Source organism: Balaenoptera acutorostrata, chromosome 3 (genome assembly GCF_949987535.1).
Source record: "Balaenoptera acutorostrata chromosome 3, mBalAcu1.1, whole genome shotgun sequence".
NCBI classification, from domain to species: domain Eukaryota; kingdom Metazoa; phylum Chordata; class Mammalia; order Artiodactyla; family Balaenopteridae; genus Balaenoptera; species Balaenoptera acutorostrata.
Genome location: NC_080066.1, coordinates 37,312,137 through 37,335,984, shown reverse-complemented (window position 1 = coordinate 37,335,984; position 23,848 = coordinate 37,312,137). Strand labels below are relative to the sequence as shown.

Sequence of the window (23,848 nt, the reverse complement as noted above, 5' to 3'; positions counted from 1 at the left end):
TAATCCCGTTTTCTCTCAGCCTGTGCCACCAAGGACACCCTGGGAAGCAGGGGTAGGGCCAGAGAGGGCACACGATGGAGGGGAAGTGGCTTGTTCCTCTCAACTGTGCCCCTGCTTCCAGCCCCACAGGTGATCCGGAAGATTCGGGTGGAGCAGTTTCCTGATGCCTCGGGCAGCCTGAAGCTCTGGTGCCAGTTTTTCAACATTCTTAGTGACTCAGTCTTGACATGGGCCAAGGATCAGCGCCCAGTGGGCGAGGTGGGCAGGAGGTAAGCCAGCTGGGTACCACCTCCACCTGACCTGGCTCCCTAATAAATTACAGCAGCAATACTGTGGGGGGCATTGTCCCAGCACTTTGGATCTACCTCCTCATTTAATCCTCACAAGATCCCTATGAGGGAGATTCTAGTATTCCCATAGTGAAGAGGAGAACATTGGGGCTCAGAGGTATTAAGTCACTTGCCCAAAGTCACACAGCTAGTGCAGTCCTGACCTGTGTGATGCAGGCCCAGCTCTTCCCAGAGCTCTCAGAGACAGGGCTCACAGCATTCTCTGAGAGCGGGGTCTGCGAAGCCTCAGGACCGCAGGCTGGCCCTGGGCTGTGCCATGGTGATGGCCTCACGGAGAGGGTCTCCTCTCTGCAGTGCAGGGGATGAAGGGCCAGCGGCCCTGGCCATCGTGCAGGCGTCCCCCGTAGACTGTGGTATGTATCGATGCACCATCCACAATGAGCACGGCTCGGCCTCCACTGACTTCTGCCTCAGCCCCGAGGGTGAGTGTGAGCTCTGCCCCCCCTCCCCGGGGTCTCTGCCTGGCCCCCACTGGGTGGGGGGGGGGCGGCGGGGAACAGTCCTCTTTGCAGAGGTGGAGCTCTCTCTGGGCAGACCTGCCTGAGGATAGCGGCTTTCTCTTCTCTTTCTCCACACAGTGCTGTCAGGATTCATCTCCAGAGAAGAAGGTCAAGGTAGTGCCCCTCAGGGGGAGGAATGGGTGGGCCTGTGTCCCTACCCTGCTATCTGCAGGGGCTTCTTTAAAGACTTGGAATCTGTTCTAAATGCCATGTTTATCTCCACATACAGCTACCCTTTGCCTCCTAGTTTAGGATATGGTTTGTGGAGGAGGATGGGGGGGGACAGCTGTTTCAGAAGATGAGGGGGGAGGAAGTGGCTAAGGGGACGTCCTACAAGGAGTTCATTCAGCCTGTGCCCTTTGCCCATGTCAGAGCCCTTGATCAAGAGCAGGACTGGCCACCAGGGTACTTCTCACCCTGCCAGCTCCCTCCCCGGAGTTTCTCACAGTGGTCTGTGGACTCCTGCATTCGATTCACACAGGGAGCTTGCTGAAAATGCAGTTACTTGAGCCCTACTGCAAATACTCTTAATCACAATCTCTGGGGTAGGACCTAACACAATTGCATGTCAGTAGATGCCCTGGTGATTGTGATACACCCCAAAGTTTGATAAGCATTTTAAAGGCTCAAATATTAGGGGAAGAGATGTATTGCTCCTGCAAAAGACACACTAAGGATTAGGACCGTGAAGGCGGCTGGTGATGGAAAGGTTTCTAGAGCTTCATTTGCCAACTAATACATTAATTCCTTCCTTCATTCACTTATTTACTCATTCATTCAACTAGTGCCTTTTGTTCAGTTATCAAGTCAAATTTAATCAATATCAAATATAACCTCACCTAAAAACTAAAAAAGCCTAAAAACTTAGTAATAATACTTTATTATCATCAAATATCCAATCAGATTTTCCCAACTTTCTCATAAGTGTTGGTTTATTTGAATTAGGAACCACTCAGTGCTTTTGGCTAACATAATCCCTTAAATCTATCAAATGTATAATAGTTCCTCCTCCCTCATTTGTTTTCCCTCCTTGCCATTTATTTGTTGAAGAATTTCTTACATTTTGGATTTTGTTGATTATATCACCATTTAACATGTTGCTTCATTGATGTGCTTCCTCTAAACTGGTAATTAGCTTGAGATGCTTGCTCCAATTCAGGTGCAAATTTTGGGGTGTGTGGACATTTCACAGGTGTGCTGTGTATTTCCTTTTGCATCCTATCTGGAGGTATGTGATGTCTGGTTGTTTTAGTAATGTTAAGAGTGATCACTGGGTTCATTCAGGTGTTTTCTGCCTGATCTATCCCTTTTAAACTTTAAAAAACGGTATCTGATACAACCCCTGTCATCATCTAGGGGTTTTAGCAGTCACTGATTATCACCTAAGTCCTTTATTTCATTAAGGTTTGCAACATGGAGTATTTTAATTCTGTCATTTCTTCTTTATTCATTAGCTGAAATTTTTTGGAAAAGAAGAAATGGTTATTTGGTAATCCTGATACATATAGGTCCAACAGAAAATGAAGGAAAAAATACTTTCTTTTCCTCCTTGCTCTTATTAGATTTCAGAATAATGAGTTGGTGCCCTAACATCCTCCAAAGGTCATGAATGAGGGTTTTTTTTTCCAGAGGGAAGGTTTTTTTTTACTTATAATTATGAAAGTATGGATTTTTAACACATTTGAATGTTCAATACTTTGCAATTATTTTGCTGTTGTTGTTGTTGGTAAGATTGTCTCATTTTTTGCCAGTAGAAGCCTCTTCAGGTTGGCTCTTGTGTCTTTCTGACAAGTTGCCAATTGTTTATGATACCTTACTTGCTTTCTGGTCCAGAGATGTTTCAGGTCAGTCTAGGACACTTCCTGCCCTAGACCTGGAATCAACCATTTCTTTAGGGAGTTCTGGTTCCTTTTAGTGGAAAATGGTATTTAGTGATCCCAATTTGAGCTACTGCTACTGGATTTGTCTCACAAACTTTTTGTTTCAGTCAAACATGTTGGTTGAGATGGAGTCATTTATTCATTTGATCAAAACACTGAATTCTAAAACAAAGTAATTCTGATACTCTGTATTGATTGCTGCTTCCTCAGAAAACCCCGGCCTTCCACAGACACTGGCTGAGCCCTTGCTCTGTGCACACATGAGCACTGTTGAATGATGGCGGTTTTACCAGATACAGTGTCTGCCCTCAGGAGGTCATAGTCCATAGGGCCCCCACTCCCAGTGCACACCCAAAGAGCAGTCATGGACAGAGTGGTGGGGTGCTATGGGTCCCACAGCAGTCAGTGGGGAGCTTCTAGTTTTCCACATTTCTCCTGTTCCCCTTCAGTTGGAGAAGAGATTGAGATGACCCCCATGGTGTTTGCTAAGGGTCTGGCTGACTCTGGCTGCTGGGGGGACAAGCTCTTTGGGCGCCTGGTGAGCGAGGAGCTACGAGGGAGTGGACACGGGTGTGGCCTTCGGAAGGCCTCCCAGGCCAAGGTCATCTACGGGCTGGAACCCATCTTCGAGTCAGGCCTCACGTGCATCATCAAGGTGTCCAGCCTGCTTGTGTTTGGGCCCAGCAGTGAGACTTCTCTCCTGGGCAGAAACTATGACGTCACCATCCAGGTACTGTCCCATCCCCCTGCCCCATCCTTCCACTCTCTCATCCCTCCCCTTCCCAGCCTGGGTCCTATTGGGAAGCCCAGTATGGAGGAGGAAGCCACCTTAGTCTCAACTTTACCTCGACGAGAGCCTGAGATGTAGTCCAGGCTACATCTTTGGGGCCATAGTTTTCAAACTGTATTTTTCAGCAGAAAACTTTCTTCACTGCCCTCAAAGATATCTTTCACAGAAGCCTTATTTGGGAGTTAAAAGGGGAGTGACTGTGGGCGGGGTCGGTACCTTGCTCTCCCGAAGTGTGGCCCCTGGGGCATTGCCATCTATCACTAGGGCTCCAGGAAACACACTTTGGAAACCACTTTGAAAACAAGTCCAAAGCCTCTTGTTTTACAAATGAGAAAAATGAGGTGCAGAGTAAGGAGGAGGGTAGGAATGAACCCCACCTCCCCCAGGGCTGGAATCCTCCCTGCAGCCTCTAGCAGATGGCCTTCCCACTAAGAGCCAGGCACATAGAGAACCGGGATGCTTCCTTGCTGATCAGAGTTGGTTCCCTTCAATCCACAGGGGTGCAAGATCCAGAACATGAGTCGAGAGTACTGCAAAATCTTTGCAGCTGAAGCCCGGGCTGCACCTGGCTTTGGGGACGTGCCTGAGTAAGTGCACAGGGAGGGGGCCGTGCAGTGTGCAGACCTGTTGACTTGAGCTTCTGCAGAGAACCATGATTTCACAGCCTCCTGGGGGCCTTCTGAGTAATGGCCATGTGCAAATGGGCCCCCAGCTAACCCCATGCTCAGTTCAATGGTTCCACAAAATCTAGAAATAAAGACCTCAAGATTCACTGCCCACTTTAGAAGAGCTTCTGCTCTGGTCTTCAGTCTCCTCCCACCCACCCTAATTCCCCACTCCTTTGCCCAGTTTTTGCTGATTGCAGAGTTTGGGCACAGCAGGTTCTGGGCCTCTCTGAAGGTGATGGGGTAGGCTAAAGCTTCCAGGCAAACTGGTCAGGATTCTAATGTGGTAGGTGGGCAGGGTCAGTGTGGATTTTTGTAGGAGTCAGCTACACATGGAAATTGTTTTCATTTTGAGACTTGGAACTTCAACTCTTGAGTATTAGGGTCTAGCTGGCATTGAGCACAGTCTGGTTGAATCCTCTCAGGGGTATTCCTTTCTGTTTGGCACATACAGGTCTTAGTCCCTCACTCAAGCACAGAGGCCTCCTGGGGCTATAGCAGGGTTCAATTCTAATCCCACTGACCTCAGAGAATGGAGGAGGCCTCCATTTCCTTTCCTGAACTCAGGGTGGAACCCCCCTTCCTTGCTGTCCTTCAGGCTCAGAGCTGAGAGTTCTGTTCTTGGAAGGGCCTTCCTTTTGGATCCAAGAGTGTAGACTTGAGGTGGAGGGAGGAGCTCTCTGGGGCCATACTTCCTGCTCACTGCAGGGTGACACTGTGTTTAGGATCATCCCACTGTACCTGATCTACCGGCCTGCAAACAATATCCCATATGCTACCCTGGAGGAGGACCTGGGCAAGCCCATGGAGTCTTACTGTTCCCGGGAATGGGGCTTCGCTGCAGCTCCAGCAGCATCTAGCAGCTCTGAGGCCGTGCAGAAATGCCAGACCTTCCAGCACTGGCTGTATCTGTGGACAAATGGCAGCTTCCTTGTCACCGATTTGGCAGGTATGAGGGTGTGAGGTGTGCATGTACACGTGCAGGAGAGCATGCGGAGGGGCAGGGTCACAGTTCTCGTTTACTAGTGTGCAGCGCACTTTTGCACGTATTCTCCTTTGCTTTCACAGTAGCCTTGTAAAGTGCATTGGACGGGAACCACTTTGTATGCAACGCTAATACATATCAGGGCCTCATGGAGCCTAGTCTATAACTGCAGTTGTATTTAAAGGAGTACACGCCAGGCTTCACTTAAAATTGAAAAGGAATTTACTTCAAAGACCGTTACATGGGACCTAATTCAAACCCCACAACCGCGTTTTCAAAATCTCCCTTTCCTTCTTCCCTGCAGCTCTGCTCTGAACTTTCTTACTCTCCAACTTCCTAAACTCTCTCTTCCATCCCCGCACACATAGCTTTGCAGTCTCCTCCCTCCCCGCTCCCCGCTCTGTCTTTGGTAGCTTTTTATTATGTAAACAAACTTAGTCTCTCTTGCTTCTTTTTAGTTTATTTCTATTTCTCCCATTACTCAGATTCTCCCCAACAAAGGAAGGCCAGCAAGCATGAATTCTCCTTCCTTCTTTGACCACTCCTTTCCAGGCCTACTCTCTGTAACCAGACAGGGCAGGGGAGAGGAAAAGATAAAATTCTCTCTACAGTGAGAGGACTGGAATGCTGGGAATATCACACACTATTACATTTTATCCCTGATGTAAATAAGTGAGAAAACCAAGGGCCAGAGATAGAAAACTGGCTTAAATGTGCTTTGCACTGGGGTTAAAGAATAAACATTAATACAATAAATATTGTATATACAACTCTATATATTGAAGGGAGGAGGGCTAGTAACACATTAAACCATTATCATTCACTCTATTTGTTAACTCATAAATTTTTCTTTCCTTCCTTCCTTCTTTCCTTCCTTCCTTCCAACATTACTAAATATTGGGAAGATAAAAAGGTGAATTAGGAATAGCCATTGTCCTCAAGAAGCTATGATAAGTATACCAATTTCTACAATGAGATGATAACATAATATAGTAGAAAGACTTGAGAGTCAAAGAAATTCAAGCCTAGGTCTCATCATTTTCTAGCTGGGTCTCTGTTTTACAGAGAAGAAAAGCTCAGACAGGTTAGATCATTTAATCTCTCTGAGCTTCCGTTTCCTTTCCCTCTCTAAGAATAATCATATCTTCCCTGCCTATCTCTCAGACTTGTTAAGAAGATTAAATGAGACTGTATTTGTGAAAGCCCTCTGCAAACCAAAATTCTGTGCAAGTGTAAGGGATCATCATTATTATAATGCAAAATGGAATGTGATAAATGCTGAAAGAGAAATGACAAAGAAATTAATATTTATTGCATAACTACTGTGTTTTAGACACTAAGTTATAGTCCTACACATACTGTGATCTTCTCAATTCCCCTTCAAGATGGGCAGCATTATCCCTACTTTTACTGTCGAGGATTAGAGATAGTAAGTGACTGGCCAAGCACACACAGCTCCAAAGTGACAGAGCTGAAATGTAAATCCAGGTGTGCCTGGTTCTCAAGCCCACATTTGTGCCACTCTATCATCCACAGGTACTCAGGCCTGTTAGTGAGAGGTAGGTTCCTGGAGGAAGGCAACCGGACAGTGTACAAACAGGGAAGGAGAGTCACAGGCCTGACGCATGAATGCTAAGATGCTGGGGTGGCCTGGCCAGGGTGGGAAATGTCTCCTTTGTCACCACTTGCCTGGATCTGTTCTTCAAGGCTGTCTTAACCTAGGAGCCCATCTGAGCTTCTTGAAGTGCTTGCTTCCTGCCTTTATGAGTAGGTGGAAGTCAGTCTTATCCAGTGTTAATGTTTCTGCTGGCCCAGCCCTGAAATACCTTCACATTTCCACCTTCTCCCTCTTGCCCAGATGGGCTAATCCGTTATGAGGAAGGAGAAAGTTTTAGCTCAAAGCCAGAGGCCAGCTCAGTTTGTGACCTAATCTCATCCAGTAGAGGCAGGATTGCACAGCTGGAAGACTTTTGGATCTAGGAGTAAGAAAGACTGAACTTTGATTCACGGTGGTCATTGCACACAGACAGTGTTCAATTATTAAATGAATGAATAAATGTGACTTCGCTGCAGTCACTTAACTTTGAGCCTATCTCCTCACCTGTGAAAATGGGAATATTATTACTACTAATAATACAAAGATACCCACACTGCCCATGAGACAGGCCAGGGTGATGCCCAATGAGAGGGTACCTGAAGATGTGCCCTGCAGTCTGGCAAGTTCCCATCTAAAGTGATATCCATCTTGGAGACATGGGGGCCCTAGAACCAGTCCAGGATGCCATCAACTCCCCACTCTCTCTCTTTTCAGGGGTTAACTGGAAAATGACTGATGTGCAGATTGCTACCAAACTGCGAGGGTGAGTGCTTCTTGGGGACAGAATGCCCTCTGAGAGTCTGCTCAGGGTGTAAAATGTCAAAGTTCTTCTGGTTCTCCATCCCTGAGGCAGTAGACCTGTGACCAAAGAGTCCCACTTGCACCCGTGGCCATGTAGTAATGTCTCAGGGGCCACTGGTCCCCACCTGCTGTGCCCCTGACCCCAGATCTGGACCAGTAGCTCTTGACGCCCATGCACAGGACCACCTACAGTCCTGGGCTCTCAGTGTACCTGCTCCTCTTCCTTCTCACTTGTGAAAGCTCATCAGGGTGCAGATAAGCAGGGCCCTGTGAGTAGAGTGGTGAGCTGGAGTCTGCTCTAATTTATGTTAATAAGGCAGATCATCCTCACACCGAGTGATGTCCCACCTGATGAATTCCACAGGCCAGGGTGTAATGAGACCTCAGTTTAGAACTGAGGTTTTGGATGCTGCCATCTGAGGTGGCCCCAGGTGGACTCCCCAGCACCCCGAGGTAAGGTAGGGTGTACCTTGGGCACGACACCCTGGCTGTGGCCACCCCACAGTCTGTCCCCCAAGGACTCTCTCTCTGGGTGGGACTCCTACTCAGCTCTTCCTATTTGGCTGCAGATACCAAGGCCTCAAGGAGAGCTGTTTCCCTGCCCTGCTGGACCAGTTTGCCTCTTCCCACCAGTGCAACACCTTCTGTGAGATGCTGGGGCTAAAACCTCTCAAGGGCCCTGAGGCTGCCCACCCCCAAGCCAAGGCCAAAGGCTCCAAGAGTCCATCTGCCGGCAGGAGGGGCCCCCAGCTGAGTCCTCAGCCCCAGAGGAAAGGCCCCCCCAGTCCCCAGGGCACCCGGAAGAGTGCCCCAAGCTCCAAGGCCACCCCTCAGGCCTCAGAGGCAGTCGCCACCCAGTTACTGGGACAGCATCCCATCCAAGATGGAGGCTCCAAGGCCCAGGGCATGCGGTAGCCCCCACAGGAGGCTGGGGGCCTCCACCCAGCAGCAGACCAACAAGGAAGCAGCTCGAACCGACGGAGACGTTCCCGGTACAGGACTAACTGGAGCAGGTGCACTGAGGAGGCACCACTCGGGGCCTCTGCCCGCAGCCTCTCCTCACTCAGCTCCTCATCAGATGCTTGGCGCATGACACCCTGCCCGGTGGCCTCTCCTGGTGCCATCGTCACCGCGGCTCCCAGGCCCTACCTCCCAGGGCCTGGCAGCCTAGCCCTCCTTGAAGTTTACACTGGCCACTGCTGGAGGCTCCCTGAGTCCTCTGCATGAGTTCTGCAACCAACCCCTTGCCCCAGGCCCTGCCGTGAATGTTGTACTCTGGGGGCACGCAGGCCAGCACCTACCCTTTCCCCTTCACTTGGCCCTGATCCCTCCCTGTCCTCAGGGCTCCAGACTTCCTCTGCAGTGTCTGGCCTGGTGACTCTCAGGGTGTCTTTTCCTTCGAGTAATTTTGCCTCATTCATCCCAGCTTATCTTGCAACTAACCTGTCCCTGAGCCCGAATGGGGCTCAGGGCCCTTCCAGAGACTGTCATATCCTTGTGCAGTGATCTTTGGTGATGTGTGTTCATGCTCTTCCTTCCCCCATCACTCAGGCACTCAGTCACCTGCTTCCCATGCTCCCTTGCACCCTGTCCCCCATCCCTGGCTTTGAGCCCAATTGCAGCCTGTTGCCTGCCTTTCACTGAGTTCTGTTTGTTCCCCTGCCCGAGGGCTTCCCTAGCCTGACCCTCACCCTACCCACCATACCTAGGTGAGGAGCAGACCCTCTGGCCTCTCAGCCCACCCCAGGACACTCCTCCCCTACTTCTCCCAGGCCCTCTGCCCGTGAGGTGAGAGCTGGCATGAGGGTTGCATCAGCAGCTGTGGCCAGAGGGAAGGTGTTGACTTTGTGGGACCTTGTGCTCCGTACTGAAAGGAGGTGGGGTCACAGTGAATTTCACATCCCCTCTTGACCAGGGATAGAGGGCTGGGACTCTTCTCCAGAGGGTATGCACCTGGGAGGTGTAGGAAGAATGCAGTCCACCCATGTGCAGGGTGGAGGAGTGTCTCTGTGCCTGGGAATTAGGAACCCTGCCCCTAACCATTAGCTCTTGACCCTGGAACTCCAGCTCTGGGCCTCAATATAGGTTCCCAAGGAATTGCTGTGCTCGGCCCAGCACCCTGGGCCCTTCCTGAGAACCTTTCCTTGAGGCCTGGGATGGGGTGGGTCTGGAGCTAGCCTGCTCCCCTTGGAATGCAATAAAGGCAGCAACTGTGTATCTTGCTCGCCCTTATCTGGTGTGGTTGTAGGTATATGGGGTCAGGGTCCCATCTCCCCAGGCAGTTCTCTGAAGGCGTCCTACAGTCTCTGGACCCCCTGGAAAAATGAATCCATGTTTTGGATCCTAGATCCATGTTTTGGATCCTGAGGCATTCAGCCTCAGCCTTCCGTGGCCACAGCTAGACAGTCTGTGCTTCTTGTACTAATGGAATGATGGCTTGTGCTCCTTACGAGGACTCTTAGGCCTTTGGAATTGCTCATTCATTTGGAAGAGGAATGCAAAGGAAGGAACCCAGGAAGGAAGAGCAGAGCTGGGGCTCTGGGGAAACGCCCAGTGTCTTTGGCTGCCTCCACTGGGACAAGACCAGCCCGGGGGACGACCAGCTCCTGCCTCTCAGCTACTCACTGACTGTTTCCTGCCTCCCAAGCTGCAGAGGCTTCTGATTCCCAGCCCCACCCCATCACCCAGGCCTTTCCTTGCCTGATCTTTACCCCCCTCCATTTGACATTTCTGACTTCTCTACCTCCTCTTGTGCTCAGGTGACTCTGCCCACTTTTTCCTCTTGCTCCCAACTCTCCCAGCCTGCATATCCAGATTGCCTTGGTGAACTGAGAGCTGGAATATTGTTGATTTATTTATTCATTCATCCATTCATTCGGCAGACATACTGAGCAGACTTCCTTTATGCCAGACCCTGAGCTGACCACTGTTGGGAGGCAAAGATGCATGAGGTGGTCTCAAAAGAGGCACTTTGCATTAGGTTTCTTGGGTTTTGAGCAACAGAAATGGACTTGGACCTTCATGGGAAGGGTGTTGGGGGGGTAGTTCACAGAACCAAAGGAATAGCTGAACAGTTGGCCTTTAGAAGGGCAGGAGCCAGGGTAGCTCCAGAGCTTGCCTCCCAGGAGCTGCTGCCGTTGGCTCCAGTGGGTCTCCCTCCACTCAAGGTTCAAATTCCTGTCCTGGAGCTCAGGGCATCATGGACTGGGAGAGAGGTAGTTTTCCAAAGGATGGGGATTCTTACCAGAATGGTGGAGGGTGGAAGGGTAGAAAGGGCTTGGCAGGCAACCACAGAAGATACCCTGACACATACACACACACACACGTTTCTTCCCATCTGATGCACTACAACTCTCTCACAACCAAAAGCAAATCGCTTTCTGCTTGAGGAGACCATTCAAGGTCATAGTCAATGACTAAGTCCAGGGATAATGACCAAGGCTACCATTCTCCAAAGTCCAGTGTCAATAATGATACTCTTCCCTCTTTTATCACAATCTCCTTTTGAAATTCTGCAACCTGTGGAAATTATATAACCCAACAAGAAGGGAAGTATGAGTAAAGGCTACGGTCCATTTCTATAACTGGTCATGAGAACTAGTATTTATGACTAGGGATTTTTTTGCCCTTTGGAGTGACCCAAATCTTCAGTTCCAAAGTCCAGTTCCTAAGCAGTCCTGCCTGTGTGGCAGGCATTAGCCACTGGACATGGCAGTACCAGGAAGCACTTTAGGAAACCCCCACGTCCATCTGTACCCTGCCCCCTTTTAAGTAGCCGCAATCATATTTTCCCTTGATAGAGTTAATCATCCTAGCTACTCCTACGTGTCACTATGTTTACTCGTATCCTAGATATACTCCTATCCTAGCTATGTGTGGCTCAGAGATACAAGCAACCTGAGATGGCCAGGTGCCTAGGCTTCTAATTCACTTGAATCATTACTATGAATTTTTGAAGATATGTTTTCTTGGGAACTAAAACCTCTACACCAGTCTGGTCCTAAACCTCAGATATGAGAAAGGCATTGAGATGTAGTGATAACATGCCCCTCTTCACCCTGCTTCCTAGCCCGTAGGAGAAATAGCACCATGAATTGGTTGCCGGTTTGGAGCTTATGCTACATCTTGCAGGCCTTACCCAACCTTGCAAGGTATTGTTTTCAGCTGGTGCTGTAGCTGAGTTTTCAACAAACCATTTCACCATATTATCAAGCTAGCTGCTTCTAGACTGGGGATCCTGACAAGATGAGCAAAGGCCATAGGCATCAACCCATTACTTTGCTATAAAGTGTATTCCCTGGTTGAATGCAATATGTGGGGATACCAAGATGCTGTTTACAACAGTTGATAATTCCATGGATTTTGATGGGAGAGGCATGATGGGTAAGGAAAGCAAATCCAAATCCAGAAGAAGGGCCCATAATGGTCAAGGTAAGTTCCTGCCCTGTTAAAGCCGTAGCATAAGTGTAGATTGAGGCGAGTTCAGCCGTAGGGCAGGAGGAGGCATTATGGGAGAGTGAGTGACGCCCACACACAGCTTGCCTGTGCCTCCAGAACCCTATCCTGGAGCATTCACCTAATGCTGGTGGCCATGCCTGACTTTGGCTTGGTGGATCTGACAAGCCCTGTCCATAAGGGCCAGCATGGCCGCCTGGTAGGCTGTAGCCAAGCAGTTAGACTCCCCAGAGCCCAGTGGCAAGTCAGAGGGCTGTGTGTCAAAAGGATAATAGTTACTTGTTGGCCAGCGTATCACTTGATTCTAAACTCTGGGTTCTCCTGCCATATTTTTAAAATCAAGACTTGTCACAATCTCCATGTGGCTCCCCAGTATGCCACAGACAGATCCCTCAAGCACCACTGGCTCTGCCAGGTCATGTGGCCTGGTGGCAGAATCATTTGTGCTAAAGGCTTTTCCTGCTGGAGAGCCTTCACTTGCTCTGCGCCCTGCCCAAAGCTGGCAGTCTTCTGGGTCAGTCAGTAAATGGGTTGGAGCAAGGTGCCCCAAACTGACAATTTTGCCTGGAATTGGGCCTTAGTGGTAAGGAATTCAAAATGTAGGAATTTGTCCTACGTTAATGGAGGATCTATTCTGACCTCAATAGACCCCTTGATCCCCAGGAACTTTATCAAAGGAACAGACATTTGCATTTTCACATGCTTTATCTCCCACCTCTTGACTCATATATATATGCCTTACCAAAGCATCTAGGGAAACTGTTGATCTCCAGACCCTATCAGCATGATGCCATCAGCGTGCTGGAACATTGCATTGCTGAGGTCAAGGTCCCTGTGAGGCAGTCTGTGGCACAGAGCTGGACAGCTAAGATAATATATATCATTCAGCAGGACAGCAGTGGAGTACTGCTGCCCTGCCAGCTGAAGACGAATTGCTTCTGATGTTCTTTGCTCATCAAAGTCGAGGAAAAAAATGAATTCACTAGATCAAAGGGTTCATACCAAATGCCAAGAGCTGGATGAATTTGCTTTAGCAAGAAGACCATTTCTGGAACAGCACCTGCAATTGGAGTCATCATGTTTTAAAGTTTACAACAATCCAAAGACCTCCTGGTGTTTTGCATTGGCCAGGCTGAGCTGTGGTAAGAATCACTATGACTTCACTCTCAAATCTGATAGTAACACTAATTTCTACAATTCCCTCACAAATACGGAATCACTTTTGATTTACCATTTCGGTCGGGAGGGGGAATTCTGATGGCTTGTGCTTCTCCTATCCTATTATAGTCATTCTTACCCCACCAATCAGAGCCATTGTGGGAGTTATGCGTGTTTCAGAATATATCCATTTCAACTGTACACTCAAAATAACCTTTCATTGGCTTTGAGATTCCACTGGGTCTACTATGGCGCAAAATTTAGTCTATTAAACATCTCTATGGATTGGCAGACCACATGCTCTTCTATTGTACCCAGAAATTGGACTTGGCTTGGAGCCAGTGTCCTACAAAACCCCTCTCCCCAAGTCTGAGTACTTTCCTTTCCTTTCGGTTCCCAGATAAGTGAACACAGATCCCTTTGGGGAAGGCTGCAAGGAAGGTTAACAATATGCATCTAAGTGTTAAAACAAGGTTTTTCTTCAAAGATATTTGACTTCCTCTCCATTGAAAGTCTGGAAATTAAGTGGGAGATTTTGACTCTACCTTGGCAGCTGAGACAGACCTCTTTGCCCAATCAGAAACCTTTGGTTACAGTAGTAACTAGCTGGTATCTTAGGCACTGTCTGGTCTTTTTCATTCCTGGGGCCCAATGATTAATTAACCACAGCTAGGGGTCTGGTTTCCATGCCCATGTCCATTATGATGACTCCTCTACTCTGTTCCTTCTGTCTATCTCTGCTGCTGAGATCAGGAAGTTCATTTCATAGGCGCTCTTCCAACCAGAATTCCAGGCCTAGAGAGGAAAGCCAGCAGAGCCTCGTCAATTTCTCACGGCAGGGAGTGAGACCATCTTCTGGGTCATGTCAGAGGACAGAGGGCAGATGGGCTGGATGCATGTCAGGGACCCAATAAAGCATTCTTGTTTCCTGAAATCTGTGAGTTCCTGCCTTTCTTGGAATTTTGGTCTTTTCTTATAATTTAGCATGGGTCAGTATTTAGTCCAGATTTGTATTATCCACCCCCATCTATAGCCCCCCTCCCCCTGCCCAAATGGTAAGAACTGTATCTGGCTGTATGAGCTTCTATAGAATCTCTGGTGAGTGAGAACATATCAATAAACAAAACCTGAATCAAAATTCTGTTCTGCTATCTTGGTCAAACAGCCTTAAAAAGTTTCCATAAATTTCCCCTATATTTTTTGGCAATGTATATTAGCTAGCTCATACAGTTTCTTCTGGGAGTAACTCTTCTTTTTCCCGATTTGATTCTGCCTCTCATCCCCTGGGTTATGTTGACTGTGGATTCTGGTTACTGGCAGACCAACAGTGTTGTGTGGGACAGGGTCTGGGTCTCAGTTTTGTATCTTGATGTTGTCAGTACCCCTGAGCTGATCACACTCAGGGAGCGTTTCATTCATTAAACTTACAAGGAAATGGAATTTTCACACTAAAAACCCGCCTTGCTAATTTTTTATGAGACATGTAACCATCCAGAAGACTGGACACTTTACCTGACAAGGGAATTCTTCCCTTCTTCTGAAAGGAGAACTTCAAGGGAAGCCAAATTATCAGAAGGTTGTTTGAGCTGAGAACAGTCAGACAGACCTCCGTTCAAATCCACCTCTACTATCCATGTGAGCTTGGGCTTGTTGCTTAAGCCCTTGGAACCGAGATGCACGTGAGTGATTGGAGCTATGATTGGAGCTAGCTCTAGGTAGGAGTGTTAAGAAAATTCAGCTGAGTAAATTTAAAGATCTAATTGGCCTTATTCATGAATTGGGCAGCATCGCATCTGGCAAGTATCAATAGAAAGGAGCTCTGAGGAGGTGTACAAAGTGGAAGGTTTTTAAAGGCAGAAAGAGGGTGGGACCATAAAGTCATAAAGGAAAGAAAGGATTATTTCAGGCAAGGTCACCTTCCCCTGGGGGAAAAGGAGAAATCTATCATGCAGATGAGATGACCTCACTGTGCTCATCAGGTAATTCCAGATTGATTGGTTAAAGGTTGCATTCCTGGGAGTGGCTGAAACTGTAGTAGAGTCTTGGTTTGCTGTCCTAGGGACAAGTGACTCCATTTTGTGCCTGTGTTCCTTTTTTCAATACTGACACCCAGAGGTCCTGGAATCCATGAGGCACTGTCCTCAGACCTCAGAACTGATGTGGTTCAGAGATGGCTCTTTCCTATTATTTCCAAAGGGCAGCGAGAGATAGCAGCTACCATCTACTCAGCCTCAGGGGATACATCACGCATGAAGATGAAGGACCTTCATGCGTGATGTATGAAGTAAATCACTTGAACGAGAATCCCCATCTCAGGCTAAGGAATCTGCTTAAGATGCATCAGGTGTCCTACTGTGTAGACTGTGTCACTGGCAGAGAAATTTCATTAGGGCTCTTGTTTTCTAACAGGGCAAAATGTATATTCTTGGAGCAGTTGGAGTCAAATTATTCAGATTATGTGGCTGAGTGCCCATTAAATCAACCCCTGTAGAATTTGTGCTGGGTCTTACTCAGGAAGTTGCTCAGAGACACAGTATCCCTGGTTTCATGGAGTCTGACTGGAGAATACAGTTCACAGCCATTAGGTCTAAGTGTGGGCCCAGAATCCATCCTGCCTGCCAAGCTGCAGGTGAGATAGAAACATGGTGTGGACACCTCAAACGCCAGCTCAGATCTCCCAAATAAAAACGCGTGGCTCAGTGGCCTGGGGTTCTACCCCAGGCTGTTCAACTTCTCAATAGTCGCTCCATTTATGGTGCCGGGTCCTCCATCACACACCTCGGTGGAGGACAGGTCGGGGGGGAAATGGTGACCAGAATCTACCTCATGGGGTTATCATGAAGGTTATCTGAGATAGTGCAGGGAAAGCTCTTAGCCACCTCCTGGCACATGCCAACCCGTCAGCTGGTGCCATTGTCACCATCTCCGGGCCCACTCACATGCTGCTCTTCTCCTCCAATCTGGGAGACCCTGGAGTTTCTCCCTTCCTTCAAGGGGGGGTGGTTAACAACATCTCCACCCCACCCCTGAAAACCGTCTTTCCAGCTCTCGTCCCATGGGAAACAGTCAGTACTGCCTCCTGACCCACAAGCTGGTCAGTGATTAGCCCCTGGGCTGGGTCAGGCTCTCCACGAACCCCAACAGGCATGGAAGTGAAGGGACTGGGACACAGCCTTTGGAAGAGGGAACCTTGCTCCTAAGGCACAGTGGCATGGAAAGCAGTGTCTCACAGCGAGGCATGATATAGGCTTGGCAGGCCCATGCAGGAAGGAGAGTTGGTGCCAGTCAGAGAGGCGACCGTGCCTTGCATCCTGTGGCACGATGTTACTGGTGGAATCCCACCTGGGTGGAGGGAAGCAAGCTGCACCTGGAAAGTCTCAGTGTCTAGATGTGACACTCAGAGGTGTTCATTTTTGTTCTTCCTGACCATTGTATTTAACTTGTGATGCCCATTTGTCAGCACCTCCCCTGTGACACTACTGGTCTGTGGTAGATTCATTTGACCGGCTCCTCCCAGGAGGCCTACAGCCCTCCTCACGGAAACTTTTATAAAAATAGCTGGCTTTGCTCTAAGTGGATGCCACATCAGACCACTGCCCTGACAGAGGGAAAAAATGGAACAATCAAGGAACTATCTTTGCCTATGTAATTAACCAGCTTATCAACTGTGACTCCGTGTCAGGCTCTGGGCCAACAAGGCAATGGAGATCCAAATTAATAGCTCCCAAAGCCCCTGCCAATGGCTGGCAGGAAATACCGTGCCTCCCAGAGGAGGATATAGCCTTTGGTATAAAACCCACAAAAGCCACGGATATCATCCTTGAATCACGTCATTCACAGGATGACGTGAATTAATAAGACCTACCTTTGTGGAACATCTTAACCTGCTTCAAACTGAAAAAGGAAGCATCTCAACCTCTCATTATATAAAAAGCTAATATGAGATGAAAAGGCAGGAGGGATAGAAGGTAAAATGAAAACAGAGACAAGGGAAATACATTTCACATTGTAGCAGCCAGTTAAATATTTGGAAAGAGTGATCTCTTAGCTGTTTGGGGAAAATCCCCCTGCCTGGTGGCCATGGGCCCTCATGGGCATGGGACCAGGCGTCTTACTTTACCAGCCCTTCACTGTTGCTGAGATAGATGAATCCCCACACCCATTCTTTCATCTTGTACTGGATAATGGCTGTTTGTGCCCATCTGTTCCCAATGAATAGAAAGGGTCAAGGGGTGGACTCTAGCAGGAGACGCTGGGATAGTCACGGCAAGTAAGCTGGGGCAGGGGAGTTTGGCCTTTTGGGTGTTTGGAGTATTTCCTTCCTCTGTGAACACCTGGACTTGCTGTATAGGTGCTAGAAGAGCACTGTGCTCTCAGTCTCGTGAGGGTCCCTTCTTATGGGAAGTGTGTAAGAGTTACAAGCAGAGGGCATACACGTCTAAGATATTTCTTCAGTTTTTTTTTTTTTTTAATAAATTTATTTATTTATTTATTTTTGGCTGTGTTGGGTCTTCGTTGCTGTGCGCGGGCTTTCTCTAGTTGCGGCAAGCGGGGCCTACTCTTCGTTGCGGTGCACGGGCTTCTCATTGCAGTGGCTTCTCTTGTTGCGGAGCACGGGCTCTAGAGCACAGGCTCAGTAGTTGTGGCTCGCGGGCTTAGCTGCTCCGCGGCATGTGGGATCTTCCCGGACCAGGGCTCAAACCTGTGTTCCCTGCATTGGCAGGCGGATTCTTAACCACTGCGCCACCAGAGAAGTCCCCTTTCTTCAGTTTTTGTATTTTGCTCTGCGTCATCAGAATTTGTACACGTTTTCTAGTTTAGCATATTTCTACTAGGACTATAGGAATCCCATCTTTCAATGCCCCAAATGAGAAAGGGACCATTGTATTGAATGTCCTTTCTGCTAACCGCCCAGGTGTAAGAGAGAGAGAAGCAGGTTTAGGAAAGAGGAATGACAAGCTCATGCTCATGGAACTTGACCAGGGAGGAGCCTCTCTTTTTAGTCACTGCTTGGACACATGAAGAGATGTGATGAAAAAGACCTTATCTATGAAGAGCCAAGAGGTGAGAGCAGGCAAAACTGTGAGAAGAAAATAAGGGGACTGTTGAACGTCCCTTCTGACGAGGTCTGCCTCTTACAGTTCTGAGTGTTTCACTCACCCCTTGTAAAAATATCCTCTTCATTATATCAGAGTCTGGCAAGGAGAAAGAACTCTCTACCACTCAGACCAAGAATTCCCCTGAAACAGGAGTGACCCTAGAGAACTGAAGCCAGAAACAGGTAAGGGGTTGCCTCTGAGGAATGGGACAGGGATGGGAGAGGTGGAGCAGCCTTATCATTATAAATCCTTCTAAGTGCTTCTGTTTTGTTTTGATTGGAAGGGGGGAAAGATACACGATACACACACACACACACACACACACACACACACACACACACACGTTGCTATATATATATATATAGCAATGCACAGGCCTTTCTGTTTGTTTGTTTGCAGTTTCACATATTTATTTTTGGCAGGAAGGAAATCATTGCAAACCTCTTGACTGACAATGTTCGCCCCCTGGAAACGTGCACATTCCACATGTAGTATTTTCCCAGTGATGCTGGATTGTTTATCACATTCAAATGTCCAACAGAAAACCATGACTACCCAGACACTGGCATCTCCACCACTTGGTGGGTGGTGGTGTTAGTCTACAGAGAAGCTCCCTGGAGAATGGAACAGGAACAGACACCATCAAATTTACAGTAAAATAGCAACAGAGGCAGCCACTTGATTTTGCACAGGTAAAGGCAAGCACTTCAAACCATCCACTCTTCTCGAACCCTGGCATGCCAACTGTCCATCACAGCACCTTTAAAAGCAGAGGCACAAACGTCACAAGTGTTTGACCATAGGGCTGTGTGGTTCTGGATTTCTTGAGAAAGCCATCTTTAATATATAGCGTTGTAAAATGTTGCCAAGTTATAGATTTACAGATTTCCTTTTTATACAACAAGTTCAAATGCTGCAACTGTGACAAGTCTGTGTCATTAGATATATATATATATTCCTTGCCTCGCCCTGCTCTGGACCCAGCACCCCAGCCCTGGCTCAGTTCCAGGCCTCACTGTACCACCCCAGTGAGATCATCTCCTCAGGAAACAGGCCACAGGGAGTCAAGTGACACGCTGAGATCACACAGCTGGATGGGGCACAGCCAGGACCCCTGAGGTCCTCCAGCTCTTGTTCTTTCCCTGGGGTCTCATCCCAACCCACCCAGCCTCCCAACCGCCCAGCCTGTGGCTTTCAGCCAAATTTCACCTGAAAAGAACACTTGGTTTCTGGGGGCCAGGATCACTGTTGACTGCCCTTCCATGAGCAGGGGAGCAACACAGGGTCTCATGGCCCGGAGGAGGAGAGCAGTGTGTCCAGACAGCCCTACGATGGGACCTGTGACAGCGATGACACCTGCCAGCCTGATGGTGCCAGCCTCTCCGCCAAACACCTCACCTGCATTCGCTCATTTAATCCCCATCAGTATTTATTTATGAGGTAGGTACTATTACCCACCGTTTTACAGATGAGGAAACCAGTTAACTTTCAGAGCCAGGACTGAATCTAGACCTTTGGGCTCTAAGCTCCGGGTTCATTTCAAGACACACAGCCTATTAAATCCTTGTTTGAGAGATCAGGGCACATGAAGATGTCAAGGCTCTAAGGTGCAGTGTAGGGAATGTTTTGGAACAAGTTTGGCTGCTCCTGGATGTGTTGTGCCTCCTGGCTTCTCTCTGGGCACCAAGAGAAACCAAGAGAGGAGGGGGAGGAGAGAGGAGAGGACTGATGAGGAAGGGGGAAGGGGAGGGGAGAGGGAGCAGGAAAGGGGGGAAAGAGGGGAGGAAGAGGTTAGAAGTGGGCAGAGGCAGAGAAGCAGGTACAGTCCCGTCTGCCCTTCACTGGGGCTTGATGAGGCCCCCTGCCAGGGCAGCTGCAAGCCCATCCCTGTGGAGGCTGCCCATGGTGGCAGGTGTTCTGCTCAGGATAAACCAGATGATGCCACAAACGTTTAGTTTATAATCAAGGCAGCACACAAGCCTCCAACAGAGTGAGTGGGGCACAGTGTGGATCTCCACCCAAAAGAGCAAATTGCAAAAAAGCTGGTGTAGTATAAGCCTCTTTTGTAAAATGAATAACCTAAAAGAGTATTCACTTATGAAAAATGTCTGGAGAAAAATTCCACAAGCTCAGTGGTGGTCATATCTGGAAGGCTCAGATTAGAGGGATTTTTAACTTCCTGTGTTTTGTATATTTCTATAATGTTTAAATGTTTGCTGATGCATGTGTAATACTTTGGTAATCAGAATGACAAAAAAATGTTTTTAAAGAGAAGGGGTACCCCCCACCCTTCATCCATCATGGTCCCCAAACTTCCAAAACAACCAGCATGTGCTGATAACTCCGCCTCTGTGTTACCAGGAAGTGTTTATGCATCATAAAGGATTTTGTCCTGAGTGTGTATGATTAATTATTAAGGAGATGTTGTCAATCCTGTCAGATAAGTTTAATGTTTAGTTTGAGGATTGAAATGTTAAAGGTTTTGTCCATTGACTTTGCACGCTGTTGCTTAGGTGTCAGTTAAAAAGCAATGGAACCAAAGGGCAAGCTGTGATTTGGTTTTGTTTTCAAGACCACTTAGACCTGAAATACTTTTTACTATTTATGGCACTACACTGCTTTCCTCATCTTCAAGCTCAGGAAAATAGGTTGCTGTTATAATTACTGATCCAGTGAGAAAAGGGAGACTGTGTAAGATGCAAAATGAACGATAAAACACATGATCCAAAAAACTGAGTAGCACGGATGGCAGATGGAAAAGGAGGCCCCAGGAGGGGATATGGGGAGAGTGAGAGTAATAAAGCTGAGCTTCCTGGAAGAGGTGGGCCTGTTTGGGAGCAGGAAAGAGTGGAGAGGAAGGCGTCATTGAGGAGGAAGGCAGATTCAGTTATGAGCCAGGAGCTCCGCAGGCCAGGCCTAGAGTGGGGCCCACTTGCCCCGTTTCCTCTTTTCCCTGAGAGAGGCTGGGGTCCCTGCCCCGGCCGTGGTCCTGGGCTCTGGAGACCGTGCTGGACAGAGCCAGGTGGGAGGCCCAGCCAACTCCAACTCTGGACTCTGCCCAGGAATTTCCACTGAGATGAGAAGACAGGCCAAAGCGAAAGCAGGTTGGATCCAGCCCGTCCCCGTGGAAACGCGCGCTTCCATCTGTCCCTGAGAGGGACTTGTTGACCACAAATATGTGAGTAGGAAGGGGAGCCTGCCCCTCTCCGTGCAGCTGTGTGTCTGTGTTTGCGTGTGTGCATGGGTGGCTGGGCTTTCCCAGGCTCTGCCTGTGTGTGTACTTCCCTACATGGGCCTGCTCATGTGTGCCCTTGCGTGTGTGCTCCTGGGTATGTGAGCTTAGCCAGGCTGGCGCTTGGACAGGGTAGGGTGCTACCCAAGGGGAAGAAAAAGAGAGGGGACAGGCGTGAAGAGAGATGGCATCTTCATTAGGGCTCTTATTTACAGATGAGTTTAGGCCTATGAACTGAGCTTCAGCAAAGAAAAAAAAAAGAAAGAAAGAAAGAAAAAGAAAAAAAAAGGGACTATATTGGCTCCTGTAATTGAAAAGTCCAGGGATAGGACTGGTTTCAGGTATAGTTGGATCCAGGGACTGTAAGGTTGTCTTCAGGATATTGTCTCTCCATCTTTCAGAGATGGGAGAGTGTAATACAATGAAAATATCACTTAATGGCAATGGTTTTAACCTGTTGCAGTGAGTGATGAAAGCTAAGACCTGTCTTCAGAAAAATGCCTTTCAGATACATACACATGCTATACATAACTCCTTCCTTTCCTCCTCTATGAAGTGGGCAGACCTTGCCCTGTTTCTGCCTGACCTCCCAGATTTACAAGGACTTGCCTCTCACAGGTTCAGGAGTGCAGGAAGGGGGGGCCTTCCTCTGTCACTGGGGCCCCTGGCACAATGAGGGTTGAGCTCTGGGATGGGAGAGGCTATGCCAAGCCCCTGCTCCCCGCTCCCTGCCTCCTCCCTTCCATCCTCTGCCCTTCGCCCAGCCCCTCATCTGGGTCCTGCCTGGCCTCCCCTTTCAGCTTTGGGCCCTGACTTTGTCTTTCAGCTGCAAGGTCTGGCGCATGGAGGATGACACACCGAGACTAAGAGAGTCCAGCTCTCTCACATCAGCGGCCGGTGGTTTGGAGAACATGGGGGCTGAGCTGTTGGGAAGCCTGGTCTGTCCCCTCCCCCACGCTGGTTTGGCCCCTCCTGGTGGGAGGGGCCTTTGTTCATCATCTTCCTCCCACCCCCACCTCCTCCTCACCTCTTTGCTTGAACACTTAGGACACCCCCAGTGTGTTGACCCCCTCCACACAGAGCAGCCCCGTTAATCACTTATTAAACATCTGTGCACACCTATCATGTGCCAGTATAGCCTGCCCTCATCAGAAAGGTCAGGGAAGGGCTCATCCAGGAAGTAACATTTCAGCTGTGATCTAAATGATAAGGAGGAAGGGACTTCCCTGGCCATCCAATGGTTAAGACTCTGTGCTTCCACTGAGGGGAGGGCGCGGGTTCGATCCTTGGTTGGGGAACTAGGATCCCACATGCCTCGCCGCACAGCCAAACAAAAAGAAATTTAAGGATAAGTAGGAGAACCTTCATGATGGGGGAGGATGGGGACTCTCTGGGGAGCTGGCAAGCTCATCCTTGCTCTGGAATGGCCAGGTTGAGGCCCTCCACCCAGAACTTTGGAGCCCAGAACTAGGGCTCCCACTTCCCTACCAAACTCCCCTGAAGCACAAGTATCCCTCCTTCATGCAGACCATGAGTTCCCTGAGGGCAGGATGTGTCTAGCACAGAACCTAACACACAGTAGGTGCTCAAATTTTGGAATTTAAGTTCCCTCTGGTTACTTCCTGTGCCCAGTCCCCACCCCAGCCCACTCCCGAGGTGACTGTGGGCACACTGGTGGCAGCCTGAGTCTCTCCGCACTCCAGGCCCCCAGCTGTAGTTCTCACGTGAGGCGGGAGGCACCTCCGGTCCATCTCTGGTGGCTTTAGGAGGAAGGCCGGGACCCTGGCACAGTGACTCAAGCCCTGCAGAAGTCAGGGACAGCGGGAGCAAGGCTGGCCCGGAGCCCTCCTCAGGATGGTAGGTCGTCTCCGGGAAGGATGTGGGCTGGCCTGGGGAGGAGGCCCCTGTGGGGAGGAGGGATGGGGAGCCTGGCCTCTTGACAGGGAAGGGTCTCCCTGGACCTTTGCTGAAGAAAGGAGTAAACGTGTTTCAGCCAACAAATGAGTTCTGCTGACCTCTGCCTCAGAGGTGAGCCAGGCCAGAGGTTCCCAATCTGCTTTGGAGCAGCCAGAATGAAAATCCCATGGGGGACACCAATTTATACTGAGGGGCCTGCTCTGGTTGAAGTTGGATGGGGGCCCTGAACTAGCCTGGTCCCCTCTTTACTCCCCATCGGCCTTCTACCCCATTCGGTCTCTGGGGCACCTCAGGGAACCTTGAAGCTTAGTTTGAAAACCCCTAGACTGGGCCAGGCCCCTCCTTTCACATGGGGAGGCTGAAGCCCAGAGAGGGAGAGAGATGGACCCAGGTCACACAGGCAGCGAATCAAGCCTAGA

General features: G+C 49.0%; 2 protein-coding genes across 5 annotated transcripts in view; both read left to right on the top strand.

Annotated features, from left to right (window-relative positions):
* The window catches only part of ALPK3 (alpha kinase 3), a 48,425-nt gene extending 38,025 nt beyond the window's left edge, over positions 1 to 10,400 (top strand). For all 4 annotated transcript variants that reach the window (XM_057544373.1, XM_057544371.1, XM_057544372.1 and 1 more), the window contains 8 exons: positions 122 to 269; positions 645 to 772; positions 929 to 964; positions 3,180 to 3,460; positions 4,019 to 4,107; positions 4,911 to 5,134; positions 7,482 to 7,530; positions 8,138 to 10,400. In XM_057544373.1, the coding sequence (XP_057400356.1) occupies positions 122 to 269; positions 645 to 772; positions 929 to 964; positions 3,180 to 3,460; positions 4,019 to 4,107; positions 4,911 to 5,134; positions 7,482 to 7,530; positions 8,138 to 8,483 (1,301 nt within the window). In that variant the 3' untranslated portion in view covers positions 8,484 to 10,400. The remainder of the gene's footprint in view (positions 1 to 121; positions 270 to 644; positions 773 to 928; positions 965 to 3,179; positions 3,461 to 4,018; positions 4,108 to 4,910; positions 5,135 to 7,481; positions 7,531 to 8,137) is intronic.
* Positions 10,401 to 21,162: 10,762 nt separating this feature from the next.
* The window catches only part of LOC103012381 (sodium/nucleoside cotransporter 1), a 40,428-nt gene continuing 37,742 nt past the window's right edge, over positions 21,163 to 23,848 (top strand). Inside the window, 4 exon segments of the mRNA XM_057544631.1 lie at positions 21,163 to 21,458; positions 22,339 to 22,450; positions 23,279 to 23,296; positions 23,299 to 23,369. Of these exon segments, the coding sequence (XP_057400614.1) occupies positions 22,355 to 22,450; positions 23,279 to 23,296; positions 23,299 to 23,369 (185 nt within the window). The 5' untranslated portion in view covers positions 21,163 to 21,458; positions 22,339 to 22,354.